The sequence below is a fragment of the Lissotriton vulgaris genome, chromosome 9, assembly GCF_964263255.1.
Source record: "Lissotriton vulgaris chromosome 9, aLisVul1.2, whole genome shotgun sequence".
NCBI classification, from domain to species: Eukaryota; Metazoa; Chordata; class Amphibia; order Caudata; family Salamandridae; genus Lissotriton; species Lissotriton vulgaris.
The window spans coordinates 782,014,389-782,041,016 of record NC_141697.1 but is presented as its reverse complement, the minus strand read 5'-3'; the positions used below and the strand labels follow the sequence as shown (position 1 = coordinate 782,041,016).

Below are 26,628 nucleotides of genomic sequence, written 5' to 3'. Positions count from 1 at the left end.
TTGTGCGACCGTTGATGTAATTTCATTAGTTCTTGAGACAATTGGTTTTTTGTTGTTTTGATTTTTCTCAGCGAAATGTTTTTTTAGTTTCACTTTCCTGCAAAATTTGTAAAGGTCAATGCGTGCGTTGGGTGCATTTATAGTTTTTGTTGGGCAAAAGGAGAGACCTCTATTTAAAAGTTTCAAATGAGTATCCGATAGTTGTTTACTCGATAAGTTTATCACTATGTTGTTGGATATAGATGTTCTCTTCTTTAAAGCTATTTTTGCTTTCCTTTGCCTCGCTTTGCTTTTACTTCTTTTTCCACCCCTTCTGGTTTTTGGTTTGTCGGGGGTTTCTTTGGTGGACGTTGTTCCCTTCCCCACGTATTGGATCTGCCTCTTCCTCTTTGTCGCGTGATCATGTGTGCTAGCTTGATCTCCCCCCGAAAATCCAATGGAGTTGCACTTGATTCTCCTTCAACAGAGCTCACTTCTGAACTGTCTACATCTTCTGTCAGTTCATTGGTCCTATCCATAGTCTTATCCATGGCAACATGATTTCTTAGAGTGTCGTATTTTCGTGCGAATGTGTAAATTCGTCCGTTCATATAGTCTAATCTATCCCTAGTGAACTTATTGGCCTTTCTCTTCTCCACCTCCATTTCATGTTTTGCCACCTTCTTTTCCATGTTTTCAATTGCCTCTTTACTTTCATCAGATGTTGGGATGTCGGCAAGTTCTGATTCTAAAGCCGTTATTGTGCTCGTGATTTTTTCCAATTTCCTCTCTGCATGGATGATTAGGGTCCTCATTAACTTGAAGGAGCATTCATTTGTATCTGTCTGCCATAATTTTATCAAATCCGTATCCAAGTCATTTAAGGTCGGCATGATTAGGATCCTCAAACCTCGCGGGACCCTTTTGAATTCAATATATTTTTCCAAAGATGTTTTTTCCAATTTCCTCTCTGCATGGATGATTAGGGTCCTCATTAACTTGAAGGAGCATTCATTTGTATCTGTCTGCCATAATTTTATCAAATCCGTATCCAAGTCATTTAAGGTCGGCATGATTAGGATCCTCAAACCTCGCGGGACCCTTTTGAATTCAATATATTTTTCCAAAGATGTTTTTCCCCACCATTTATTAACTTCTTGGATTCGCTGAATTTGTAGTTCTCGTACTATGGTGACAATTGTTCTTTCCTTTGTTTTTTCTCCTCCATCCCCTTTAGCATCAGAGGTCATTGTAGGTGGACTGTCGTCATTCAGAAGCTCGCTCGCCCTCAATTGGCGATTCCTTGTTTTATCCGCCATTCTATGAACTATGCAGGGTTGGTTATTAAATTCTTGTTGATACACAATTTCAATGGCCTGGTGTGTATTGTGTTTCGTAATCTTATTGAGGACAACCAGCTCCCTTATTCCTAAGGTATGCTGGACCCCAAAGAAACATATTTGTTGCTCCCTGTTGAACACCCTGTGTTCACTCGGTTTCCAGAAATGCTGCACGGCCCCTTTACGGATTACTTAGTTTCGCCGATGACGTACTCTCTTGGCTTCCTCTCCGGGTGACTTGCTAAATCTTCTTCTTGATTCGGGTGTGGCCAGACTTTGTACACAAAGGTGAGCGTTTTTTCATATATATAATTAGGACTTGAGTCTCCTATGTTTTATTTCTTATATATAAGCTACACCCCGGCTTCCCTTGCAGGGGTTTGTTTGCCGATACGCGACTGCCCCTCACCCCACCCGAACGCAGCCTCCGCCGCGCTACGGAGTTAGGCGAAACTGACATACACCATAGCGGTTCACTCACCCCCGCTCCGGTTACCTTCGTATTCTCCCGATGATGTTTTCTTGCGTCGGATTTCCCTGCAGCGTTTTTCCACGGGAGCGTCTGGTTAGCAGCAGAGGCGTTGGTCGTTTTTGTCTCTTCACACAAGGTTGCTGGATTACGATCTCCCGATCATTCACGACCGCTTCACCTCGTCCTGGAGTGCCTGTGTTGCGCGTTCCAGTGTACACGCCAAATTTCACCTTAGCTTCTTCTCCTACGAGTTCGTAGATAAAGACACGGCACAGCAACAGTTGATTTTCCTCACAGTTTTATTTACACACCATGTGCAAAAGAAAGTGCATCAAATGGACGGTCTACGCGTTTCGGCTCCTGCCTACAACTGGACCATAGAGTCTCTTGGTCTAGACCTTACTTATATATGGTGATATGTGATACCCTCTACTGTTTCCATGGTCATCTAGACCTCCAACCCTGCATAGTGAACGTATGGCCAGTACATACTCGTAGTCATTTTACGTGGGTATTTACAATTTCCGTGAAGTACAAATTTAACCCTATATCCTAAATAAAGTATTTACAATCAAATCAAGTCTTTTCTATATACAGTGAGTAAATGTCAAATCATTTTTTGAAATCATCTCAGTGAAGTACTCTCATTAAACTGTATAACGAAAATAAGACCATTTACGTAAAGTACAAATTTTAACTGTATCCTAAATGAAGTATTTACAATCAAATCAAGTCTCTTCTATATACAGTGAGTAAATGTCATTTTTTGACTGTCATTTATATATATATATATATATATATATATATATATATATATATATATATATATATATATATATATATATACATGCATCCTAATACGTACATGAAGGGCTATAGAGTTCGCCCACTTTGGTCTGTTCGAGTGTCGTTACAATTCTGCTTCTCCTCTTGACAGCATTAAGCATTGTGTGTGTACGCCCATTTCAGCCATTGGCTTTGTGCTGGATGATTGCATTTTGCCTGATAACATACATATTGCTTTTAAATGAGTGTTTGAACGCACGACTAAATGCGCAGATTTGTCCAACGGGCCTTAGGTGTAAGTGAAGGGTGAAAATGCATGCTGACCCTGCTATGATAGGGGCTGTGAGAACAGAGTTGCAGCAGACACCCCTCAGAGCAAGGAAGCTGCTCGTCTGCAGATTGGATATGCATTAGGAAACTCATTCGTTTGATATGGTAGATTGAAATGTGTCCATAGAGGTGGAAAAGTGACCAACTGGTGGGGCGGTAGTGTCTGTAAAGCCATGCACACTCATTCCTCATTCTTCCTATTTTGCAGCTGCGTAAGGAGCTTTCACTGTCTCAATTGATGGATTGTGAAACTGATATGGTGAAGCAGATCCGAGCCTTGGACAGCGATATGCAGACACTCGTATATGAAAACTACAACAAGTTTATCTCCGCCACAGGTAACATTGCAGTGTTTGGTTTTCCAAGTCTTGATTCTTACTGGGTGTTTGATCGATGTAGTTGGGCCTAAGCAGAGCTCATGAATATTTTATTTATTTATTATGTTATTAATTAAGCACACACGTAGCTGCTAGCAACATCAGTGTGTTGCCTGCTAATTAAATTTGTTTTGCAGCTGGAGAATCTCAAACACCGTGTAATGCACCTAGGACACTATACATGAGTAGAGCTCATTTGAAACCAGGTTACACCACTCAAAATGTGATGGGAAGGAGATGCAAGGAAGCAAATGGGTAATTTGAACTCCGCTAAATAGTTGCTCTTTACAACACTCATTTTTACACATACAAATGGACGTTTTGATATTACACTTCTTCTCAATGCATAATTATTTCTAAATTGCAGAAGTATGGAATAGAACACAAATTTCTGGGATGAAAGGAAAAATACACAGTATTTGCTTGTTAATCCTACAAGTTTAATTGTCGGAATATTCACTGAATTTGTAAATATTGACAATCTTTGTACAGAATCTCGGAACAAGAGAAAAATACTTTTTATGTATAAATACTTGGCAATCTAGAGTCACTTTTCTTTTATTAAATATCCAAATACACCTTTAAAAACCCTCAAGATCTTACTATTCCTTTTAATTCCAGATTGGTAGTTCGTGTTTGCACGACATACTGTTACCAATATGGGGACACGATATAGCCTTACGGCTAGAGCAGTGGACCTCGAAGCTGGGGAACTGGGTTTGAGTCTTGGCAATGATGCTGAACATCCTGTGATTCTGGGCAAATAACTTAATCTCCCGGTGCCTAACAAAAATGAATGTGTCCTTCTGTGACCAAACTGGTGCTCATGTAAAGCGCTCTGATACCCGATTTCTCAGGTCTAGTTTGCACCACATAAAACTCTAAAAAAAAAAAAAAAATAATTTCAAATGTATATAGAAGGAGTTTGGGCCCAGAAGAGTATCCTTTCTCTCCTCATGCTGTTGGTTTGGTATCATTCTTTCTCCTCTGGGGTGTTTCCTTTGTAATAAAGGGGAATTATTTTACATCTCAAAGGTACACTAAATCATAACACATTAGATTTTTTATTTCACAGAAGCGCTGTATTAAAAAGTAATCTTTTTTTATTTTGTATTTTTTCACTGTATTAGGCTTTTAGTTCGTACTCAAAATGCAAGCCAGAACTAATGCCTTATTAATGCTTGATTTCTAAAGGGAAACATGAAAAAGTGAGCACATCTTGACAGAATGAAAATCTGCACTCTCTCTTTAGGCCAGACAGGCTGACCCTCAATCTTCTAGGTAACTGTTTTAGCAGTTAAAAGGCAGCTCATTCTGAAAAGGTCTCGCTGAGTTGACCTTATAAGTGTTTAGCCATGCAGTAGAATAGGGTTGGGTGGTTTTAGCTTTCAGCAATGTTGCACCATTAAAGAAAAGTGGTAATCGGCTTAATAAAATTCCTTATGTGAGATATGACAGGCAGCACAAAACAGAAGCTTCTTGTACTCTTGATTATTAAGCGCTTCATGTGCCTCCACCAATGCAACACTAAAACGTGCAGGAAAAAAGTGAGGAGAATGGGCAGTGGGACTGTGAAACCATTTCAGAAAAACCTAAATATGTACATTCCTATAACCACCGAGAAGTATTGGAGATTCCTTGGTTGGAAGTGGGCGAAGCAAACAAAAAAAAAAAAATAGACGTGTGCACATTTGAGCGCGACTTACAAATATTTGAAAGAGTTATTTGCAACATAGAACAATGTCTGTGTTTAATAAAATTAATCAATTGTCAATTGCGCCCCCCCCGGCTGGGAGAGGATATCCTCCCCTAGAAAGTAATAAATAAATGTTGGCGGAATAAACACAACCAGCAACACAGGGTAAGTATTCGTGATTGTATTGTATTGTATTGTATATTGGATTTATATAGCGCTTATCACCCAGGGGTCTCTAAGCGCTTGCCTTGGGAACCCGTCCTGGCTTTTCCCTGTGAGATAGCCCCTACCGGGCATCCCCAAGGTGAAAGCCAGGCATCCCGCCGCGGGGGGCCGTTGTGAAGATTAAGCAAGCTTAATGCCCAGAGTTGCAGAGTGTGAACCCATGATTAGGTCAGGCACCGAAGCGAGAATTATCGAGTCCGTGGACATTTGAGCTCAAGACCCTGCCGCGTCGGGAATTGAACCCTGGTCCCGGGTCTGAACCTCTGCTTCAATTAAATTGATTAAAGTGAACTGGGTGTTTCGATGATTTAAAAATGTATGCCTATGACGTGCAGACTAGTGGTACAACCTGGTGAAGTTTAATGGATTCCAAAAGGATGAGTAAAAGCGGAGGGTGAACAAGTGAATGAAAAGTAAACAAATTAGATGTGCATCGGTCACAGCATAAAAGTTGTAACTTTAAGTAAAGAAACAAGACAATGTCTTTTCCCCAAGCGCGCAAGTGCATTGCGACAGGTAAACTGACGTAAATTACGTGAAAATATTGTATAGTAAGCACAAGCGCAACAATGAAGAGAAACTAATACATGCAGCAGCTAGTGAAATGTGTGAACTTATCAAGCTCCAAGTGTCCACATAGAAATCTGGATCTTAATCTTAGCAAAGTGAACCAGTCGTATTCCCATTTACAATGACGAGTAGACCCTGGTGACAAGCTCTCTTGTTTTCAGTGCCCTGCTCAAATAAACGGCGTGACAGTGTAATCCTTCTTACTGCACATCTTGTTAATTTTTCATGAGCAACCTGTAGTGATGGGGAAAGAATGTCTAGACAGCCATAGAGTGTAAAACAAAATGTAACTTCTTCACTACTAGGCCTCCCCCTGAGCCAATCCTTTTTTGGCTATTTGGGGTAGTTCGCGCTTAGGCCCCTGTAACGTTTTGACCACATAAGGTATCCACTCCAAATTTGCCTCCTTTTCTTCCAACATCATGGGGATTCTAAAGGTACCCAGGGTTTGTGGATTCCCCTTGAGGGGACCCAGAGATTAGCCAGAATGCAGCTAAATCTTTTTTGGGGGGGGGGGGGGAATGGGAAAAAGTGCTGCAAATGGTATCAACAAAGGGTTTGTGGGGCTGAAATCACCATTTCCCCAGCTTTAAGGGACAAGCAGACTTTTGTCAGAAAACCACCACTTGTTGCACAGTTTTGGCATTTTACTGGGACGTAGCCTATTTTTGCTGTTTTTTGTGCTTTCAACCTTCTTCCAGGTAATGTTAGAAATGGGTATGAAAGCAATAATGGATCCTGGAAAGCTATACATTTTAGAAAGGTAGACACAATTCAGAATTCAGCAAGGGGACATTTGTGTAGCTGCTTCAAGATTTCTTTATAGAAATTAACAGTTGAATATAGGAAAAATTGAAAATTAGTTGAAAAAAAACAGCTATGTGTGCCAACATTTTCACCTGTAACTTCTTCTAATTATGACAACTGTTTGAAAGCAATGTACTGTTACATCAACTGGACCTTTCTGGTTGTGGGGATATATAGGACTTGTAGGTTCACCAAGAACCATAAAACCCAGAGCCAATAACTGAGCAGCGTCTTGCAATGGTTTTTTATTATGTACCGGGTATGTAGCAATTAATTTGGGAAAATATATACCTGGAAAAATCGGTATGAAAGACACCTATGTCTTTATGAAATTGGAACAAAATATGGAGTTTAGAAACAGTAGATATTTGCACATTTCCGAAATTGTGAGTACCCATATTAGCATGAGAATTATAGGACATTTTTCAAAGTGACGTCCTTTTTACACATTGTCTTTCGTTTGGAAGGCAGAAATGCATCGAAAGTCAATATGTAATAACAGTTGTTCTATAAATCTGTGTTACCCTAAGTCTCCCGATCCAAATTGTAGGTCACTTGTGTGGGTAGACCTAGGGCCTACGACAGGAAATGGCTCAAAACGCAACGCGGACACACCACATTTTCACAGTGAAAACAGACCCTTTTTTTGCAAAGTGCCTAGCTGTAGATTTTGATCCCTAGCTCTGCCGGCACCTAGGGAAACCTAGCAAACCTATACATTGTTGAAAACAAGACACCCAGGGGAATCCAGGATGGGGTGACTTGTCTGGCTCTCACCAGGTTCTGTTACCCAGAATCCCTTGCAAACCTCAAACTTTGTCAAAAAACTACATTTTCCTCACATTTCTGTGGTGGAAAGTTCTGGAATCGACGTGGATCCACAAAATTCCACACACCCTGCATTCCCCAAAGTCTTCCGAGAAAAATGGTACCTCACTTGTGTGGGTAGACCTAGTACCCGTGACAGGCAAAGCCCCAAAATCTATTGAGGCGACATCAAAATTACCTATAACAAAACAACCTAGTTTTGCTTAGGGGGTCCTATGAGTTTTTGGCACCGGGCTCGGCGACCATCTAAGGAAACCTACCAAACCGACACATTTCTGAAAACTAGACACCCTGGGGAGTCCAATGAGGTATGGCTTATGTGGATCCCCCAACGTTTCCCTACCCAGAATCTCCTGCAAACCTCAAATTTAGCTGAAAGAAACTAATTTTCCACATATTTTTGTATGGAATCACCGTGCCAGCACAAATCTCCTACCCCACAGCGTTTTACTTAGTGTCCCGAGTAAAATGAAACCTCACTTGTGTGGGTGTTCAATGCAGAATTGGCTAAAAATGTATTTTATTTTATTAAAACAAATTTTATTTGTCTAGTTTCACATATACTTGCAGGGCTCTGCACTCAAGAGACAACTGCACATATCAAGCATTCATTGATAATTCCTTTGACTTTTTTACTGGTATTAGCTAATCATATTGTAACAAATCCCCCCCCAGCTCCCCCCCCCCCGATCGCGCCTAAGCCACCTAAATCTGCCCATCACATAATATCGCAACAGGAAATACTAGTCCCTCCGTTCCTCCCCATCCCCACAGACCAACAAAGTGCATGTGAGTTATTCCGGCAAGGGTGTCTTGACTTTCTGTGGCGGGTCCAGTAATATACCCCGATAGTCTGCCCACCGCTTCCATATCTTATAGTGTTTGCGCGGACACCCTCTAGCAAGGAAAACAGGTTTTTCTAACCCCATACAACAGTCCAGCCCATTTTTCCATGCAGCCACCGGTGGGGCCCTAGGTGCCTTCCAGGCCCTGGCTATATCCCTTTTTGCTAGTGTAAGGCCTAGTTGTAAGAGATGGCGTTTATAAATATTACCCCCTGTTGGACCCAGGGTCACCGGTCCACCTAGGGTAGCTTGGCACAAGCGGGAAGGCCTAACTCCAAGGCAATTGTGTTATACTTGCGTCACACTCAACTCAGCAACACAGCATACCTCCACTAGAAAAATGACCCCACACCGTTTTTTTAGAAAAAAGTGGAAAAGCTTTATCTTTTCTGTTTAAAATTTGATTTCAGTTGCGTTTACCTTAACAACTTATCACTCTAGATTTAATGTTCTTGACTCTGTGGATATGACACAGCAATAAATCATTTAATGCTAGTGAATCTTACTTAGCCATAGAATTAATCAATAGAATAGATGCAAAACAGATTCCATTTCAAGTACTGACTCATTTAAATATAATACTGACTAAAGAAAGGTCTTTAGATAATCAATATTACCACACATTGACAAAAATCAAGCAGTGCATTAATCATCAAGCAAAGTAATGCCTAAATTGGAGAAAGAAGCTAGTTTCCGTTAAAGCGCATCAACTTAACTTCAGTTACCAATTATTTTCACCTTGTGCAGCCTACACATACATTAGATTAGATAAGAATTTCAGATCATGCATTAAAACAGGCGAGGTCCACTTCTGACCTCATGAATAAACCTGCCTGCAGTCGATTATTCCACAATAACTTGGATAGCTGTGGAAAATTCAGCAGCTGTTCCTTAGTTCGCTGAACTCTTTTAAGGAAAAGGAAATCTCCCCGTACATTTCTGCCGATTACAGCTCCTCAGCCCAACCATACATTTCTTTCATGGGAAGGAAGTCGCGATAATCACCAGGCCCCACAGAGGGATTTGCAAGTCGTATTTCCTCCCCCAGCCCCCTCAGCCCAAATCTCTGCTTACTTTAATTCTGGGCGTTGTTTCGGCCGAACCGGCCAATGTCAGCCGGCCGAGGGGCCAAGGATTTCCTCTTGGCAATCTTAGATGTTGTTTATGTCCCAAATAAATGAAGGTAGGCCCCCGGAGGAAGGACCCACACCAGAGGCAATTCGCTCCTCAATTAGAGTTTCCTCCACTGCCTCCGCGTTACTTCCCCACACGTCCACAAGGAGGGTGAACTCCTCCCTCAGCCTCCTCTAGTCCCGCCTCACTCTTCCCGGGCGCTCTTCTCGTCAGCACCGGGGCGGGGCGGGGCTTTACTCAGTCTCCCTCCGCTTCGCGGCTATCTTCCTGATGCGGGACACCCTCGGACAACGCTGCTTCCCCCCAGGCTCTCCTACCAGGAACCGGCCCTCAAACGGGACCCGTATGTAAAGGGGGGTTTTACCCAAACATAGACACTGGGACCTGGGTCAATTAAGTACTGAGAGGGAGGGGTCCCAGCGTGAGTGTAGCAAAATATATACAATTCAAAGAAATTAATTAAAGAAACAATGTATGTGTCCACACTGTTTTATTCACAACGGGACTTGGTATATTAAATATACTAAACATTGATTGCATATCATAATTGGTTGTATAGTGCCCCAGGAGGAGAAGGAGGTGATTAAGTGAGGATATTGTGATGGAAGGGAATTAAGTGACCGTAAAATCAACCAATTTTCAAAAATGAGTTGGTCTTATTGATTTGAATGATATGAAATGATTTCAATATAGCCGGATAGAAACGCCATACCAATGTCATTTAATCCCATTTTGATAAATAATACATTCTGCTTCATTATCTGAATCTATAACGATCTCGAATTTTTTTCCCCCACATGTAATAATAATTCTTAGTTGTCACACCGATGGTTTTTTTTAGAATTATGTCGGTTCGATAAAAGTATTCTTTAATTCGAAATCAACTGATATGTTCGACATGTACACCAGGGTCTTTCATTTATGCTCATACACCGGCCCTGAATCACGTGGTGCGGTTACTATAGCAATGGTGTAACCAGGAAGCTCGGTTCGCCATTGCAAACACGAGCGGCGTTCATCGCTAGATTGACTAAGCCTACGGTGAGTTTCTCTCTGTTATCTCAGTTGCAGACAACTCGCTATATCAATTGGCACTCACGAACTTCCTCCGTGTTAATTTACAGACATCACAGATTGATTTTCTTAAAGAATATAACTGCTGACCTGACGATTATCTAAAAATACCATCCACACCGGGTAAGCTTTTTCAAATCGGCCCACTACGTGGAGCTATTGGCCATAGATAAGTTATCTTACTCACGGTCCCAATTCTGTTAGAAATGACTGGATCTCCATGTTCTTTTGCAGATACTGCCATCTGTTTTGTGCAATCATTATAACTATCGGACCTTGAGCCTATGCAATCTCCATTTCGGGTAAGCCTGTTTAAATTCTAGCTTTCTACCCCTTTAGCGTAACAAGTCCGTTTTTCATTTACAACCAGCTTTACGTGTTTCTTCACAGACACCGTGAAGTGATCCTTTGTGTCTACAAGATTTTCTGACCCAGTCCTAATCTGATTGTCGCCTCGGGTAAACTATGTCAAATTACAAGCTACGTAATATGTAGTAATCCCTCGTGGTTTAATAAATTAAATCATCTTAGGTCTAGTTTCTGCCCCGGGCCTGTTCCAAGCTTCTTCCGCTCGACATAATAACCTCACTCTTATTTGCTCATGTACATCATGATGCCAATAATTTGGAATACCATAATGGTTTGTTCTTCTCGGACCATTCGGTCCTTATTAATCCCAATGAATCTCTCTTTCCTCATTACTAACGAATCAAACAATTATACGGAGACGCTAGTCCTGTTTTTTACTTACAACACGAGCATTAACCAGTACGGTATGCTCTTTATCAATTGTTCTGTGTGCTCCGTGTGCTCTCAATTAAAATGTGATTCATCTTCACGATCAATTAATACTAATTTCCTTTATTCTATATATATTAATCAGGTTGCCTGCCCCGTACCCCGTCCTCATGAAGACCCCATAGCAAGGTCATCACTAATTCCTGCGAAGGTTCGAGGGTCGAAACGTCGACAATAGTCTTTTCTTGTTGTCAACTTCACGCCAATATTTTGACATTTAATGTATTCAGTGAAGTATGATATTTGTGTATTCATGCATTGAACCAATGGTCTTATGTTTGTGTATAATTAATTTACCAATGCATTTTTGAAAATTGGTTGATTTTACTGTCACTAAATTCCCTTCCATCACAATATCCTCACTTAATCACGTCCTTCTCCTCCTGGGGCACTATACAACCAATTATGATATGCAATCAATGTTTAGTATATTTAATATACCAAGTCCCGTTGTGAATAAAACAGTGTGGACACATACATTGTTTCTTTAATTAATTTATTTGAATTGTATATATTTTGCTACACTCACGCTGGGACCCTTCCCTCACAGTACTCAAACGGGACCCGACACCCACTCCCGCCTCCTGGTAAAGTAACCGGGGACCCGACACGAGGGCGCGGCTGGCTCCGATCTACGAACGCAGCGCCCCCGCCTACCACAGGAGTTCCCACGGACCAGCGGCGGCGAGGCCACACCAGCGCAGGGAGTTCAGGATGCCCCGGAGTCTGCGGCGGTGATTTGGTAAGTTCCTTGTCGCAGTAGGCAGACTCAGGCGGGACACATCAGGACAGCCAGGAGATTGCTTGCGCCGAGGCAAGGGGTGACAGCAAGGACAGGGGCCTTCTCTGGAAGGGTCTTGGCTTTATACAGGAGGCAGCCTCAGAGGCCCTCACCTGCCAATCTCCCACAGTCCACGACCTGACCGCCCCATCTGAGGTAGTCACACACTCCTTCCACATTAGTGGTATTGGATATAAATGTTCTTGCCAGGCCGCCAGGTCAACGGGTGAGGGATAGCATCAGTAGTAGGGATAGCAGCCCCAAGAGGCAATCAAACCCCTCACAGTGCGCCAACCTCCTCGCCCCACAGCCTGCACTCCAGCTTGGACACACTCCTCCAACAACCCTCCACACAAAATGGCTGCCCAACATTCTACCTTTTATAGCCTGTGCCCAGAGTGTCCTGAGTGGGCCAGAAGGTTCTAGCACCCCTCATGTTACCCTATGGCACCAGACTATGAGGTAAAACTTGACAGTTGGCAGGCCACCATTTTGTAAATGAACTCCTACTCTTCCTCCATTTTAAAGGAGCATCTGCGCCTTATTGTTAATTAGTAACAATGGGGTGCCCAGAGATCTAAGGTCAACACCCAAAAAAAATGTAGTGGACACAAAAAAATAGGAGGCAAAAAAAATATATATATATGGAGGGACCACCCAAAGGGCTGACAGGTCTAACATGCGTCCCCCCAGCTGAAAGTGTGGAGAGCTACCCAACCCCTTGGGAGTTCTCATCACTAAGGCGAAAGTACCTCGAGAGACCGTCTGCATTGGCGTGGTCCACTCCAGGTCAATGTTCCACCCGGAAGTCCATTCCCTGTAGGGAGATGGACCACCTTAGCAGCTTGGGATTCTCGCCCCTCATTTGCATCAGCCAACGGAGGGGCCGGTGGTCAGTTTGAACAAGGAAGAGTGAGCCAAACAAGTATGGCCGCAACTTCTTCAGAGCTCATACCACCGCAAAAGCTTCCCGTTCAATCGCACTCCACCTCTGTTCTCGGAGGAGCAGTCTCCTAGAAAGGAAAACCACAGCTTGGTCCAGACCCTCCTCATTGAGTTGCGATAGCACTGCCCCAATGCCATGCTCCGATGGGTCTGTTTGGACGATAAACTCCTTGGAGAAGTCAGGGGTCCTTAGGACAGGAGCCGCGCACATAGCTTGTTTTAGGGTGTCAAAGGCTCGTTGACACGCCTCAGTCCAGACTACCCGTCGAGGGTGTTTCTTAGATGTAAGCTCAGTCAGGGGAGCCACAAGTGTGCCATATCCCTTGACAAAGCGACGGTAGTATCCTGTGAGGCCCAGAAAAGCTCGGACCTCAGTTTGGGTCTTGGGTGGTTCCCAGGCCATGATAGTCTCAATTTTAGCCTGGAGGGGCTGCACCTTACGCCGGCCCACCAAGTGGCCTAGGTACACTACCGACCCCTGTCCGATCTGGCATTTGCTAGCCTTGATCGTCAAGCCAGCCTGCTTCAGGGCTTGTAGGACAGCCTGAAGGTGACACAAATGGTCCTCCCAGCTGCTGCTGAAGACAGCGATGTCATCAAGATAGGCAGCAGAGAAGGCCTCCATACCGGAGAGGACCTGATTCACCAACCGCTAAAAAGTGGCAGGGGCGTTCTTGAGCCCAAAGGGCATCACACAGAACTGGTAGTGGCCCTCAGGAGTGGAGAAGGCTGACCTTTCCTTTGCTCCATCTGTAAGGGAGATCTGCCAGTACCCAGATGTGAGGTCGAAGGTACTCAGATATTGGGCAGCTCCCAGCCGGTCAATGAGCTCATCCGCCCTAGGGATAGGATGGGCATCAGTCTTTGTCACAGAGTTCAGTCCCCTGTAATCCACACAGAACCTGAGTTCTGGAGTGGTGCCCGGCGGGGCACCTTTTGGTACCAGAACCACCGGACTGGACCAGGGGCTACTTGAAGGTTAAATCACTCCCAGCTCCAGCATCTTAGTGACTTCACTGTGGATGCTGGCCTTCACCTTATCTGACAGCCGGTAGGACTTGGACTTCACAGGTGGGCTGTCCCCTGTGTCCACATCATGGGTACACAGGTGGGTCCTTCCCGGGATAAGGGTGAACAGCGAGGAATACTGCTCCAGGACTTGACGGCAGTCTCTCCGCTGTTCGGGAGTCAGGGATGGTGAGAGGATCACCCCCTCTACCGACCCATCCTTCTCTTGGGACGCAAAGAGATCAGGGAGAGGCTCACTTTCCTCTTCCTCTGTCCCATCGGTCACCATCATCAAGATGACCTCGGGCCTCTCATGGTGGGGTTTGAGGCGGTTGACATGAAGCACCCGATGGGGCTGCCTGAGGGTCTTAAGATCCACCAAAAAGGTTACCTTGCCTTTCTTTTCAACCACTTCAAAGGGGCCTATTCAGCGATCCTGGAGGGCACTAAGCTCTCCAGGCTTCATGACCCACACCTTCTGTCCAGGCTCCAACTCCACTGGGTGAGCATTGTGGTTGTACCACTCCTTCATGACAGCCTGGCTGGCTTCAAGGTTGTCAGAAGCTTGCTTCCACAACTTAGCCATTTGGCTACGGAAAGCCAGCATGTAGCTCACCACATCCTGGGGAAGCTTCCTGGGAGTCTTTAACCATCCATCTTTCACCAGGCTGAGAGGTCCTCTAACAGTGTGCTCATACAGAAGCCCAAAGGGGCTAAAGCCCACTCCTTTCTGTGGCACCTCCCTGTATGAGAACAACAAACAGGGTAGGAGGATGTCCCATTTCCTCCGCAGGCTTTCAGGCAGACTCCTGATCATGCCCTTTAAGGTTTTATTAAACCTTTCTACCAGACCATTGGTCTGGGGGTGGTAAGGAGTGGAGAACCTAATATGTTGGACCCTGGGTCACCGGTCCACCTAGGGTAGCTTGGCACAAGTGGGAAGGCCTAACTCCAAGGCAATTGTGTTATACTTGCGTCACACTCAACTCAGCAACACAGCGTACCTCCACTAGAAATGACACCACACCGTTTTTTTAGAAAAAAGTGGAAAAACTTTATATTTTCTGTTTAAAATTTGATTTCAGTTGCGTTTATATTAACAACTTATTACTCTACATTTAATGTTCTTGACTGTGGATATGACACAGCAATAAATCATTTAATGCTAGTGAATCTTACTTAGCCATAGAATTAATCAATAGAATAGATGCAAAACAGATTCCATTTGAAGAACTGACTCATTTAAATATAATACTGACTAAAGAAAGGTCTTGAGATAATCAATAATACGACACATTGGCAAAAATCAAGCAGGGCATTAATCCTCAAGCAAAGTAATGCCTACATTGGAGAAAGAAGCTAGTTTCCGTTAGGCACATCAACTTAACTTCAGTTACCAATTATTTTCACCTTGTGCAGCCTACACATACATTAGATAAGATAAGAATTTCAGATTGTGCATTAAAACAGGCGAGGTCCACTTCTGACCTCATGAATAAACCTGCCTTCAGTCGATTATCCACAATAACCTGGATTTGCGAGTCGTATTCCCTCCCCAGCCCCCTCAGCCCAAATCTCTGCTTACTTTAATTCTGGGCGTTGTTTCGTCCGAACCGGCCAATGTCAGCTGGCCGAGGGGCCAAGGATTTCCACTCTGGGATCTTAGATGTTGTTTATGGCCCAAATCAATGAAGGTAGGCCCCCGGAGGCAGGACCCACACCAGAGGCAATTCGCTCCTCACTTACAGTTTCCTCCACTGCCTCCGTGTTACTTCCCCACACGCCCACAGGGAGGGTGAACCCTTCCCTCAGCCTCCTCCAGTCCCGCCTCACTCTTCCCGGGCGCTCTTCTTGTCAGCACTGGGGCGGGGCTTTACCCAGGCTTCCTTCGCTTCGCGGCTATCTTCCTGATGCGGACACCCTCGGACAACGCTGCTTCCACCCAGGCTCTCCTACCAGGAACCGGCCCTCAAACGGGGCCCAACACCCACTCCCGCCTCCTGGTAAAGTAACCGGGGACCCGATACGAGGGCGCGGGTGGCTCCGATCTATGAGCGCAGCGCCCCCGCCCACCACAGGATTTCCCACGGACCAGCGGCGGCGAGGCCACACTAGCGCAGGGAGTTCAGGATGATCTGGAGTCTGCGGCGGTGATTTGGTAAGTTCCTTGTCACAGTAGGCAGACTCAGGCGGGACACATCAGGACAGCCGGGAGATTGCTTGCGCCGAGGCAAGTGGTGACAGCAAGGGCAGGGGCCTCCTCCGCAAGGGTCTTGGCTTTATACAGGAGGCAGCCTCAGACGCCCTCACCTGTCAATCTCCCACAGTCCACGACCTGACCGCCCCACCTTAGGTAGTCACACGCTCCTTCCACGCTAGTGGTATTGGATATAAATGTTCTTGCTAGGCCAGGTCAACGGGTGAGGGATAGCATCAGTAGTAGGGATAGCAGCCTCTAGGGGCAATGAAACCCCTCACAGTGCGCTAACCTCCTCGCCCCACAGCCTGCACTCCAGCTTGGACACACTCCTCCAACAACCCTCCACACAAAATGGCCGACCTACATTCTATCTTTTATAGCCTGGGCCCAGAGTGTCTACAGTGGACCAGAAGGTTCTGGAACCCCTCATGTTACCCTATGGCACCAGACTATGAGGTAAAACTTGACAGGTGGCCGGCCACCATTTTGTAAATGAACTCCTACACTTCCTCCATTTTAAAGGAGCATCGGCGCCTTATTGTTAATTAGTAACAATGGGGCGCCCAGAGATCTAAGGTCAACACCAAAAAAAAATGTAGTGGACACAAAGAAATAGGAGGCAAAAAAAAAAAAATACGGAGGGACCACCCAAAGGGCTGACAGGTCTAACACCCCCCACTCCCTCCATTACGTGCAACAGGGCCAGCTGCGGCGTGCAGGGGAGCTCCCATCCAAATACCTCCGAGAGGCAGGAGCACACCCCACTCCAAAAGCGATTCAATGCTAGGCAGCTCCCGACCGTGTGTATAAGTGTGCCGCCTTCCTGGTTACAACGAAGGCACACGGGAGAGGTGATCAGTCCTCCACAGACGCACTCTGGTAAAGTACACCCTATGTAAGTACTTGAACTGCACCAGCCATAGGCGCATTGCTATCGCCGCGGCGCCGCTAGGGCCTCAGCCCAGTCCTCCTCCTCCAATGCACCCACGTCTTCCTCCCAAGCACTCCTAAGCCTCTGTAGTGAGGGGAGCAGAGAATGACCAGCGACTGGTATATTCTGGAAATGTTGCGATCTAGGAGATCCCCCATGAAGACCTTCGCCTCTATGAGACTAAATTCGGGTAGTGACTCCAGTCCAACTAAGCTAGGGGATAGGGCGTTCCTGAATTGTTGGTAGCGGTAAAACTGGGAGTGCGGCATCGAATATTCCTCCTGCAGGTCCTGAAAGGATTTAAGCGTCAGGTCCCTCATGACATCCCCAAGAACTGAGATGCCTATCGCATCCCATCCCCGGAAGCCCTGTAGTGCTGCCAGGTGAGGTAAAAGCCTGTTTTCCCATAGAGGGGTCTCACAGGTCAAAGTGTTCCACCATCCCATCCGGCGCAGCGCCTGCCTCCAAAATAGAAACACCACCGGCGTGATCGATGGCAACGACCTCCGGAGTGACGCTGAATATAGTATCATATGTAAGGAATGGTGCCCCATAAGCTGCTGCTCGACGGCAAATGCCGGGTCTCTCCTGTCACCGTACCACCACTCATCAAGGACTAGTAAGTGCGAAGCTTGATAGTATGAGAGGACCTCTGAGGATGCAAACCCCCACAGTAGGTGGACAGGAAGCAGGTGCACAAGGCCAACCTCACCTTCCCCCCCCTCCCGAAACTGACCCAGCACTGCATTTACTTGCCTAAACCATCGGGGTGAGATCTGGTATGGATAATTCTGCAATTGGTAGAGGAGCCGGGGAAGCGCCACCATCTTGAAAATCGCTGATGTACTGTATAGGCACAGGGGCAGGCGGGACCATGTCTTAAGATCTTACCGGGTACGTTCCCCCACCTGGGCCAGGTTGCGGTCCCATGACACTGCTGGTATATCCGACGGGAATACATCCAGATATTTTAACCCTCGCACCACCAGCTAAACCGAGGATGCCCACCCTCCCACTCTCGCCCGACCCGCCCCAGAGCCCATAGTGTAGATTTACGTGGGTTCATATATATTCCCGAGGTTTCCCCAAAGATCTGTAGGATACGCATCAGCTATCTTGTCTATAGCTGTGAGAAAGAAGAGGACATCGTCCGCATATAGTGCTAGTCTATCAGATAGGCCCGGTGCCCACTCAAATCCCCGAATCTGAGCATCAATGCGCACCCAAGCCGCCAGTGGCTTCTTGGCGAGCGCAAATAGATACGGGGAAAGGGGGAAGCCCTGCCGCGTTCCACGCTGAATAGAAAAAGGCCTAGAGAGTGCTCCCGCCACCCCCACCGATGCCGTCAGGTCTGTGTATAGCAGCATTAGGTCGGAAAGAAAGCGCAGGCCGAAGTTTAGTCTCCGCAGCAAGGCAAAGAGACACACCCAGCTCAGGGAGTCGAACGCCATGTCGGCCAACAGTAGCGCAGCCGGTTCCCCCAATTGTCCGCTGGCCGCCACGCCACGTGTGCACGCCTGATATGTCTGGTCACCCTCTTAGGCATGAACCCAGCCTGGTCGGGGTGTACCAGAGCGGAAATGTGTGGTAGAAGCCAGTTGGCCAGCGCCTTGGCCAAGGCCTTAGCCTCCATGTTCAGGAGGGAGATGGGATGGTACGACGCATGCTGCTCTGGAGGCCTGCCAGGTTTGAGGAACACCACCACCTCCGCGTGCCTCCAGTCCAGTGGCAGCGAGCCGCACTCCCACGCCTCCTCCCCCACCGGCCTAAAGTGTCGGACCAGTTGTATAAAGATTTTTTTTTTTAATTCGCTGGGGAATCCGTTTGGTCCCGGAACCTTCCCGGGATTCAGTTCCCCAAGTGCAGTGCCCAGCTCCTCATTTGTCAGCAGCTGCTCCAGTTGGTCCTGCACCTCATCCGACACGGCCTTAGGCGGTAAGTCATTAATGAATTTTTCAATTACGTCGGCTTCGAGGCATTGTTTCAGAGCGTAGAGATCTGCATAGTATACAGCAAAGCTTTCGGCGATAGCCTGGGGCTCAATAAGCAGTGCCCCTGCCAAGCCCAGGACTCCGGTAGGGCTTGGGAAAGAAAGGCACCCTGGCATAGTCGATGCATCATCTTACTGGATGTCCCCCCATTGATACACCCTGCTAAGCGTTGCCAGTTATGCTTGGTGGGCTTCGTCCATTAATAGGGCCACATAGTTTTGCTGTGCCAATATTAATCGCCTTCTGACTGGGCCGCTTTTCTGCCTCCCGGCTCCTACGCTCCAGCGCCTCCATTTCTGCCTCTCCTCGCAATAGTTCCTTCTTGCGCTCCCTACGCGCCGCCACACACCAGGAAATGTCCGCCCCTCTCAGTGTGGGTTTTAGTGCCTCCCACAGTGTCACAGCAGAGGAAAAGGACCCCACATTAACTGCCAGATAATGATCTATAGCATCAGTCAGACACTCCCTGTTGTCATCTTTCTGCAAATGCCACACAGACATACGCCATCTAAGCGGCTGCCGCCCTCGACCAATCTGAAGCGTAAGGGCCACAGGTGAATGATCTGACAAACCCCGGGGCAGAATATCAGCCGACGCCACCCTATGCACTATCACCCTGGGGACAAAAAGGTAGTCGAGTCTCGAGAACGAATCGTGTATTGTGATCAGATAAGTGTATTCTCGACGAGGTCCATTAAGGTACCTCCAAACATCTACCCAATCAAGTCCCATCACTAGGGAGTGTAACTTCGTGTGAAGTCCATTCTCTAATACGCCCCTACTCCTCCATCTATCCCGACCCCGTTCCATGATGTCATTCCTGTCCCCGCCTACACCTGAGATCGTCTCTGGCATGTCCGCCCAGACGTTCATGAGCCTCTCCGACAGATTCCATTGCAGAGGTGGGGGAGCATAGACACAACTCAATATCAAAGTATCATCCCCAGCCTTGAATAAAAATGTATCGCCCCTGTGTGTCTGACCAGTGTTTCTCATGTGTATATTGGACCCTGCGGTCAACCAATATTGCTACACCCCGCAAACCCCTTGTGAAGCCAGAGTGAAAAAAGAATTGGAACCTGTATCTCTGTAGACATAGGGCCTTAGTTCCCATTAAGTGTGTTTCCTGTAGCAGGAGCACATCGGCCCCCACCCGCTCAGCTTTGAAGAGTATGGCCCAGTGTTTGATCTTGTCCAGAGCCCCACAAACATTCCAGCTAACAATGCGCAGGGTACCAGGGGTCACCCGCATCCCATGCGATGTATCTGACATTATGAGAAGCATTTATCACCTTGACGGGTATGGGATCTCCTCGGCGTGTGTGCTAACCTGTGTGGACCCAATTGTGGACGTGCAATCTAACAACAGAAACAAACCCTTCTTCCTGCAACAAACCCCCCACCCCATACCTCAAGAACGCTGAAGTATCTGTCGCCGCCAGGCAGGAACTAAATCCCCAACCGGGGGACAGGAACCACACCACCCAATGGATCCCCAACTTACAACCCATGCCCCCCAGGCATCTCCCTCCGGGCCGTCTCGCTCGATGACGAATCCGATTCCCTACCAGGTGGTGTATGGACTCGCACCCGCACTGTCTCGTCTGTCCATTTGAAAACCTCCTCCGGGTATTGAAGAAGTGTGTACGAGAGCTGTACACCACTCTCAGGCGGGCAGGAAACAATAGGGCAGGGGGCAGTTTGAGGTCTCGCAGGCGGGCCTTCGCCGCAAGAAATGATTTTTGCTGCTGCTGCACCAATCGTGTGGAATCCGGGAATATAAGGATGCGTGCATTGTTATAGATAAGGGTTTCCTTGGCTCGAGCCTGCTTCAGGATGGTGTCACTGTCCAAGTAGTTTAGGAGTTTTGCTATGATTGGTCGCGGGCAAGCCCCTTGTGGGGGCTTCTGTATGAGTGCCCTGTGGGCCCGCACCACAACAAAGCAGCAGGAGAGTACATCCGGGGGGAGCCAGCCCTCCAGCCACTGTGTCAGGAATTGTTCCTCGCAACCCTCAGGGAATCCAACGAAGCGGAGGTTGTTGCGCCGGCACGCCCTTCGGCATCCTCCACCCGCATCGCCAGTCGCTTCTGAACTGTTTCCATGGCAGCAACTTTCTTCTTCAGTGTTGTGACATCGTCTTCAACTCCGCAGATGCGGGTTGCAATCTCTGTAATGCGTGCTACCGCATTACGCAGATCTTGTCTCAGCAGCATGACATCCGAGCTGACCGGACCAATTTTGGCGTTGAGCATATCCCTGGACTGGGCGATAGCTGCCAGGAGTGTTGCATTGTCCGGCGCCATCTCCTGCTGTCCCGATGCGCCAGCCGCCGCTCCCGCACCAGTGAATTTGTCAATAGGGCCCTGTTTGGTCTGGCCCCCACTGCCCTTATCTCACGTCATGCCTGCCAACAGGGCTCTCCACACAGGCAAAAGACGACGTCAGATGAGATGCACAAGAGCAGGCAATTGCAGTCAGAGCTCCCCGCCGCACAGCTTACACCCAGGAAAGGTCTCCCACCCCCCTCCGGCCCGACACAACCGCCGAACCCCCAACCTGCACCAGCCTTTATCGAGTGAAAAAGGGGGGGAGGGATATTTTGTGTAATGTTGCCAGGCGCCCCACACCTGCGTGGGCACACTGGCCCCCATGTCCACTCCAGGTATCTGTAGCACCCCCAGCACTACTGGGAGTCTCACTCGTGTCTGGGACCGGTAGGCTCACCTCCAACGTCGCTGCAGCCACCCAATATGGTGGCCCGCAACCCTAGCAATGTTCCACCTTCAGATCCAGCAGCCACTCGCCGACCGCTCTGTCCCTTCTAACAAGCCCCAGGAGCCTCGCCCTTATCAAAGCGGGCCCCCAGCTGCTCCTGCACTCCAGGGCACCTCCCCCCCAGCCCCCTCCCCCACGGCCCGACACAAACCTGGTTTTGCAAGGGTGGTCACCTGGGTTTTTAGCCCTGGGCTCGGCGACCATCTTGGGAAATCTACCATACCCACATACTTCTGAAAACTAGACACCCGGGGGAGTCCAGCGAGGTATGGCTTGCGTGGGTCCTTTAACGTTTTCCTACCCAAAATCCCCTGCAAACCTCAAATTTAGCTGAAAAAAAATCACTTTTTCTCACATTTCTGTGTGGGAAAGTTCTGGAAAATATGTGGATCCACAAATTTCCTACCACCCAGCATTCCCCCAGGTCTCCCGAAAAAAATGGTACCTCACTCGCGTGGATGAGTCAAGTAACCGCGACGGGCAAGGGCCCAAAACATATTGAGGAGACATCAAAATTACCAATCACAAAACAACCTGGTTTTGCAAGGGGGGTCACCTGGGTTTTAGGCCCCGGGCTTGGCGGCCATCTTGGGAAACCTACCAAATCCACACATTTCTGAAAAGTATACACCCAAGGGGGTCTAGCGAGGTATGGATGGCTTGGATCCCTCAATGTTTTCCTACCCAAAATCCCCTGCAAACCTCCAATTTAGCTGAAAAAATCACTTTTTTCTCAAATTTCTGTGTGGGAAAGTTCTGGAATCTACGTGGATCTACAAATTTCTTCACGACCAGCATTCCCCTGGTTTCTCAATAAAAATGATACCTCACTCGCGTGGGTGGATCAAGTACCCCCGACAGACAAGGGCCCAAAACGTATTGCGGAGACATCAAAATAACCTATCACAAAACAACCTGGTTTTGCAAGGGGGGGTCACCTGGGTTTTTGGCCCTGGGCTCAGTGGCCATCTTGGGAAACTACCAAACCCACACATTTCTGAAAATGAGACCTAGGGGGAGTCCGGCGAGGTATGGCTTGCCTGGGTCCCCCAACGTTTTCCTACCCAGAATCCCCTACAAACCTCACATTTAGTTGAAAAAAAAGCACCTTTTTCTCAAATTTCTATGTGGAAAAGTTCTGCAATTTGCGTGGATGCACAAATTTCCTACCACTCCGCGATCCCCCAGGTATCCCGATAAAAATGGTACCTCACTTGCGTGGGTGGGTCAAGTAACCGCGACAGGCAAGGACCCAAAACGTATGGAGGAGACATCAAAATTACCTATCACAAAACAACCTGGGTTTGCAAGGGGGCGTCACCTGGCTTTTTGGCCCCGGGCTCGGCCGCCATCTTGGGAAAGTACCAAACCCACACACTTCTGGAAACTAGACACCCGGGGGAGTCCAGCGAGGTATGGCTTGCGTAGATCCCCCAATGTTTTCCTACCAAGAATGCTCTGCAAATCTCAAATTTTGCTGAAAAAACACATTTTAGTTGTTTGCCCCTGATCTGCCCCCCGGGGGGTTGGGGCAGAGAGACTGGAATTTCTCGGGGGGGGGGTGTATTTTCATGCCCCCACCCCTACATGAATACAAAAAAACAAAAAAATCCCTGATTTCTAATGGGCTTTCAGCATCGGCATGCCCGTTTTGGGCAGCCCCCACCCCTAAATCAAATAGGCAAAAGAAATCCCTGGCGTCTAGTGGGCTTTCTGCAGATTGTACCTATATGACTGATATATGCTCTGAATTAACTACAACCTCTGATTCATCCTGTGGAGGAGCTCCAGGTAGGAAAAGTTATCGGAATCCTCGCTCTCACTACTGGGGCTTGCAAATGGTGAGGAATCCTTCTCATAAAACTTATCTGATGAAAACATGAACTCATCAGAGTTAACCCGTTCTTCCAAAAGCAACTGCTTATTGATATCGAATTTTAGCTTTATGTCATCAGGACTGAATGTGATATTCTAGACTGGCCTGCTCACAAAGTAGTTCCATCGTCTTGTTGGCTCTGAGCTTGGAAAGGTTCTGCTCATTCAAGCTTGGATGGCTGATAAATAGGATTGGAGAGTATGCTCAAACTTAGGTAGAGGTGTTCAAAGCGTAAGATCAGTCAGGTATCACAAGTATACAGTACTGGCTCCATGCCCAAAGAACTTATAAAACCATCCAGCGGTGCAAATAAATGTTAAAAAGAATTTGGCAGAGGGAAGACCCCAATGAAACTCCACACATAACATGCATTGTCTTTGACTGGAAAGAAGGATATACCAAAAGGCTGGCTTTGTACAGGTAGGAAGGAGGAGAACCAGTAGAGTTTTGCTCTTTACTGTGTAACCACCACCAAATGGTAGATTGGGATAGAATGGTTGACAGTATCGAAGGTGTGGAGAGATCTAGAGCTTTAAGGCCAGCAGGGTGCCCACTATCAATGTCTATCCTGAGATCTTCCAAAACAGTTACCATAGCGGTTTCCTTTTCCATCCCTGGAGTTATAGTAATTTGATGGACGTCTAGAATATCCCATGTATCTAGGTGGTTCAAGAGTCTGTGCCAATTAGGTTTCCCTAATACCCATATGGGGCTATAGCTGGATTTTACGACTGTGTGTGAGATAGCCTTCAGAGCAGAGAATGGGCAGAAGTTATCAGGGACCTTTCACTTAAGATAGGACAGCCAGGATTGAATCTTGCTTTCATTAAAACACTTAAAGCTTTTCTGGATGTCCACCCGTCTTCTAGTCAGAAAATCACAAGGATATTCGGTGAAACAATACTTTACTTCTTTACAATCATATCAGTAGCATTTTCTCTGAGAAGTGAGAAGGGGTGTCTCCACAACCATTGAGAAGGAAGGCTAGAACTATCACACAACCATTGTGAAAGAGGGCTAGGACTGTCAGGGCTGCAGGAGTGAATACAATCCCTAACCAGCCGAAACAATGTCTTAGCAGAGTTGGAGGCCTGAGTCTTCATTCAGATATTAGCGTCTCTTTCCATCAAGTGAATCTCATCGGCTCAAAAAGAGGGTACCTCATGGATGGGAGATTTGTAAATATTTCCTTTTTTTAAGCATCATACTTCAGACCAGTCGGCATAACCCACGATGTAGGAAGGATAGAAATACCATGTCACAAGCCACTGCACTGTTCCTGAGTTATAGGAAAAAGTAGGTCACCATGACCACTTCCCTTAACTTTGCTTTTCTTTCCATGGAGAGATCTGCAAACCAGGGCTCAATCATATCCCTGCATAAGTTCAGTGGAATTCGGGGTCTCTGAATATATATTTTAGGTAGTTGATGTATCATGAACATTGATCCTCATAGTGGAGGTTTTGCTGAGACAAACTGCTCTTTCTAGAACAGTGTGTAGGTCAAAGTTGGCGTATTTAAATTTTGAGTTATGGAGTAAAGCGATTTGCCTAAAACCTATGATTCTAAAGGGGCAATCTTTCTCCTAATTTGTCACCGCTTTGCTGTTTCACAGACACCATCCGCAAAATGAAGAATGACTTTAAGAAGATGGAGGATGAAATGGACTGCTTGGCCAATAATATGGCATCTATCACAGAATTCAGTGGACGTATCAGCAGCACCCTGCAGGACCAACACGAGCAGATCACCAAGTTGTCTGGTAAGGATACCTATGATGAAGATTCCTGGGTATAGAAGCCTCTGATAAGCACCCTAGTTGGGTCATTCAGGTGATTGCTTTCACTCTGCATCAGCACTTGCCATGGGCAGTCTCACTGTGCAAGGCACCTTCAGTACAAGCTTTCACTCAGACACTGAAAGTTCATAATGCTTCCCCCGCATCTGAATGGCATTCTGTTATCATGTTGGGAGGTGAGGCAGTCTTGTAGCCCTATTTCACAGCACAGACATATCATTAAAGCATAGCTCCCCAGTTCCCTTATCTGTTAAAAATAGTAACATTTAAAAACGTAAATACTCAATTAATGTCATACTGCTAGACCAGCTGCATTTCGTTCCCTCCATATGTTTTGACCCCATTCTTTATCACTAGATATGTATGTGTGCTCAATAAATTGAGAATTTGACAACTATGCTTTATATGCGCCACAGTTGCTAGTATCCAGTTACACAATGTTAGAGATCAGTCTCCGCCTCCTGTGTCACAATTCAAAATGTATCCTTAACACACGTGTCATGGTTGTTATATTAGTCTGTAAGGTGCCATCCACTACACAGCTCGTCCCCAACAATGTTATTAGCTTTGCGACACAAACTTTGCAGTCTTTTGCATCACAATTCCACTTATTTTTAACTGCATGAGGCAGAAGAGCTATAAGCTAGCTACAGAGCCCAACTGAAATCCCTCATCTTATTTTTAACCCCTTCGATGCGGCCGCGATTCCCCTGGTGTGCTGTAAACAGCACGAACAGGGGCGGGCCGTGACGAACCCCAGCCGGCATCAGCACACGAGCACCGTAGTGCATGACGGCTGGGGTTCGTCATCAGCATGGAAGGGGTTAAGGTTATTCATAGCCACCTTCTCCATGTTTTGCTATTATTTCACATCCTGCCCCTCTGAGTCAATGTTCATTGGTTTCGTTCATTGTTCAGCTAGCACCTCCAGAATGTCCTGAACCCTATCTGTGCTCCATCTCGCTTTCATTCACTCAGCCTTTTCAGCCCACCAGTGAAAGCCCTCCCTTCAGTCTTTGAGAAATGTTCACACTATTCAAAATGCTTCTGAAACCATACC

At 46.7% G+C, this 26,628-nt stretch overlaps 1 protein-coding gene across 1 annotated transcript in view; it reads left to right on the top strand.

Moving 5' to 3' along the window:
• VPS51 (VPS51 subunit of GARP complex) overlaps positions 1-26,628 on the top strand; it is a 123,060-nt gene that overhangs the window by 19,348 nt on the left and 77,084 nt on the right. The window contains exons 2-3 of the mRNA XM_086938506.1: positions 3,116-3,245; positions 25,386-25,532. Of these exons, the coding sequence (XP_086794632.1) occupies positions 3,116-3,245; positions 25,386-25,532 (277 nt within the window). The remainder of the gene's footprint in view (positions 1-3,115; positions 3,246-25,385; positions 25,533-26,628) is intronic.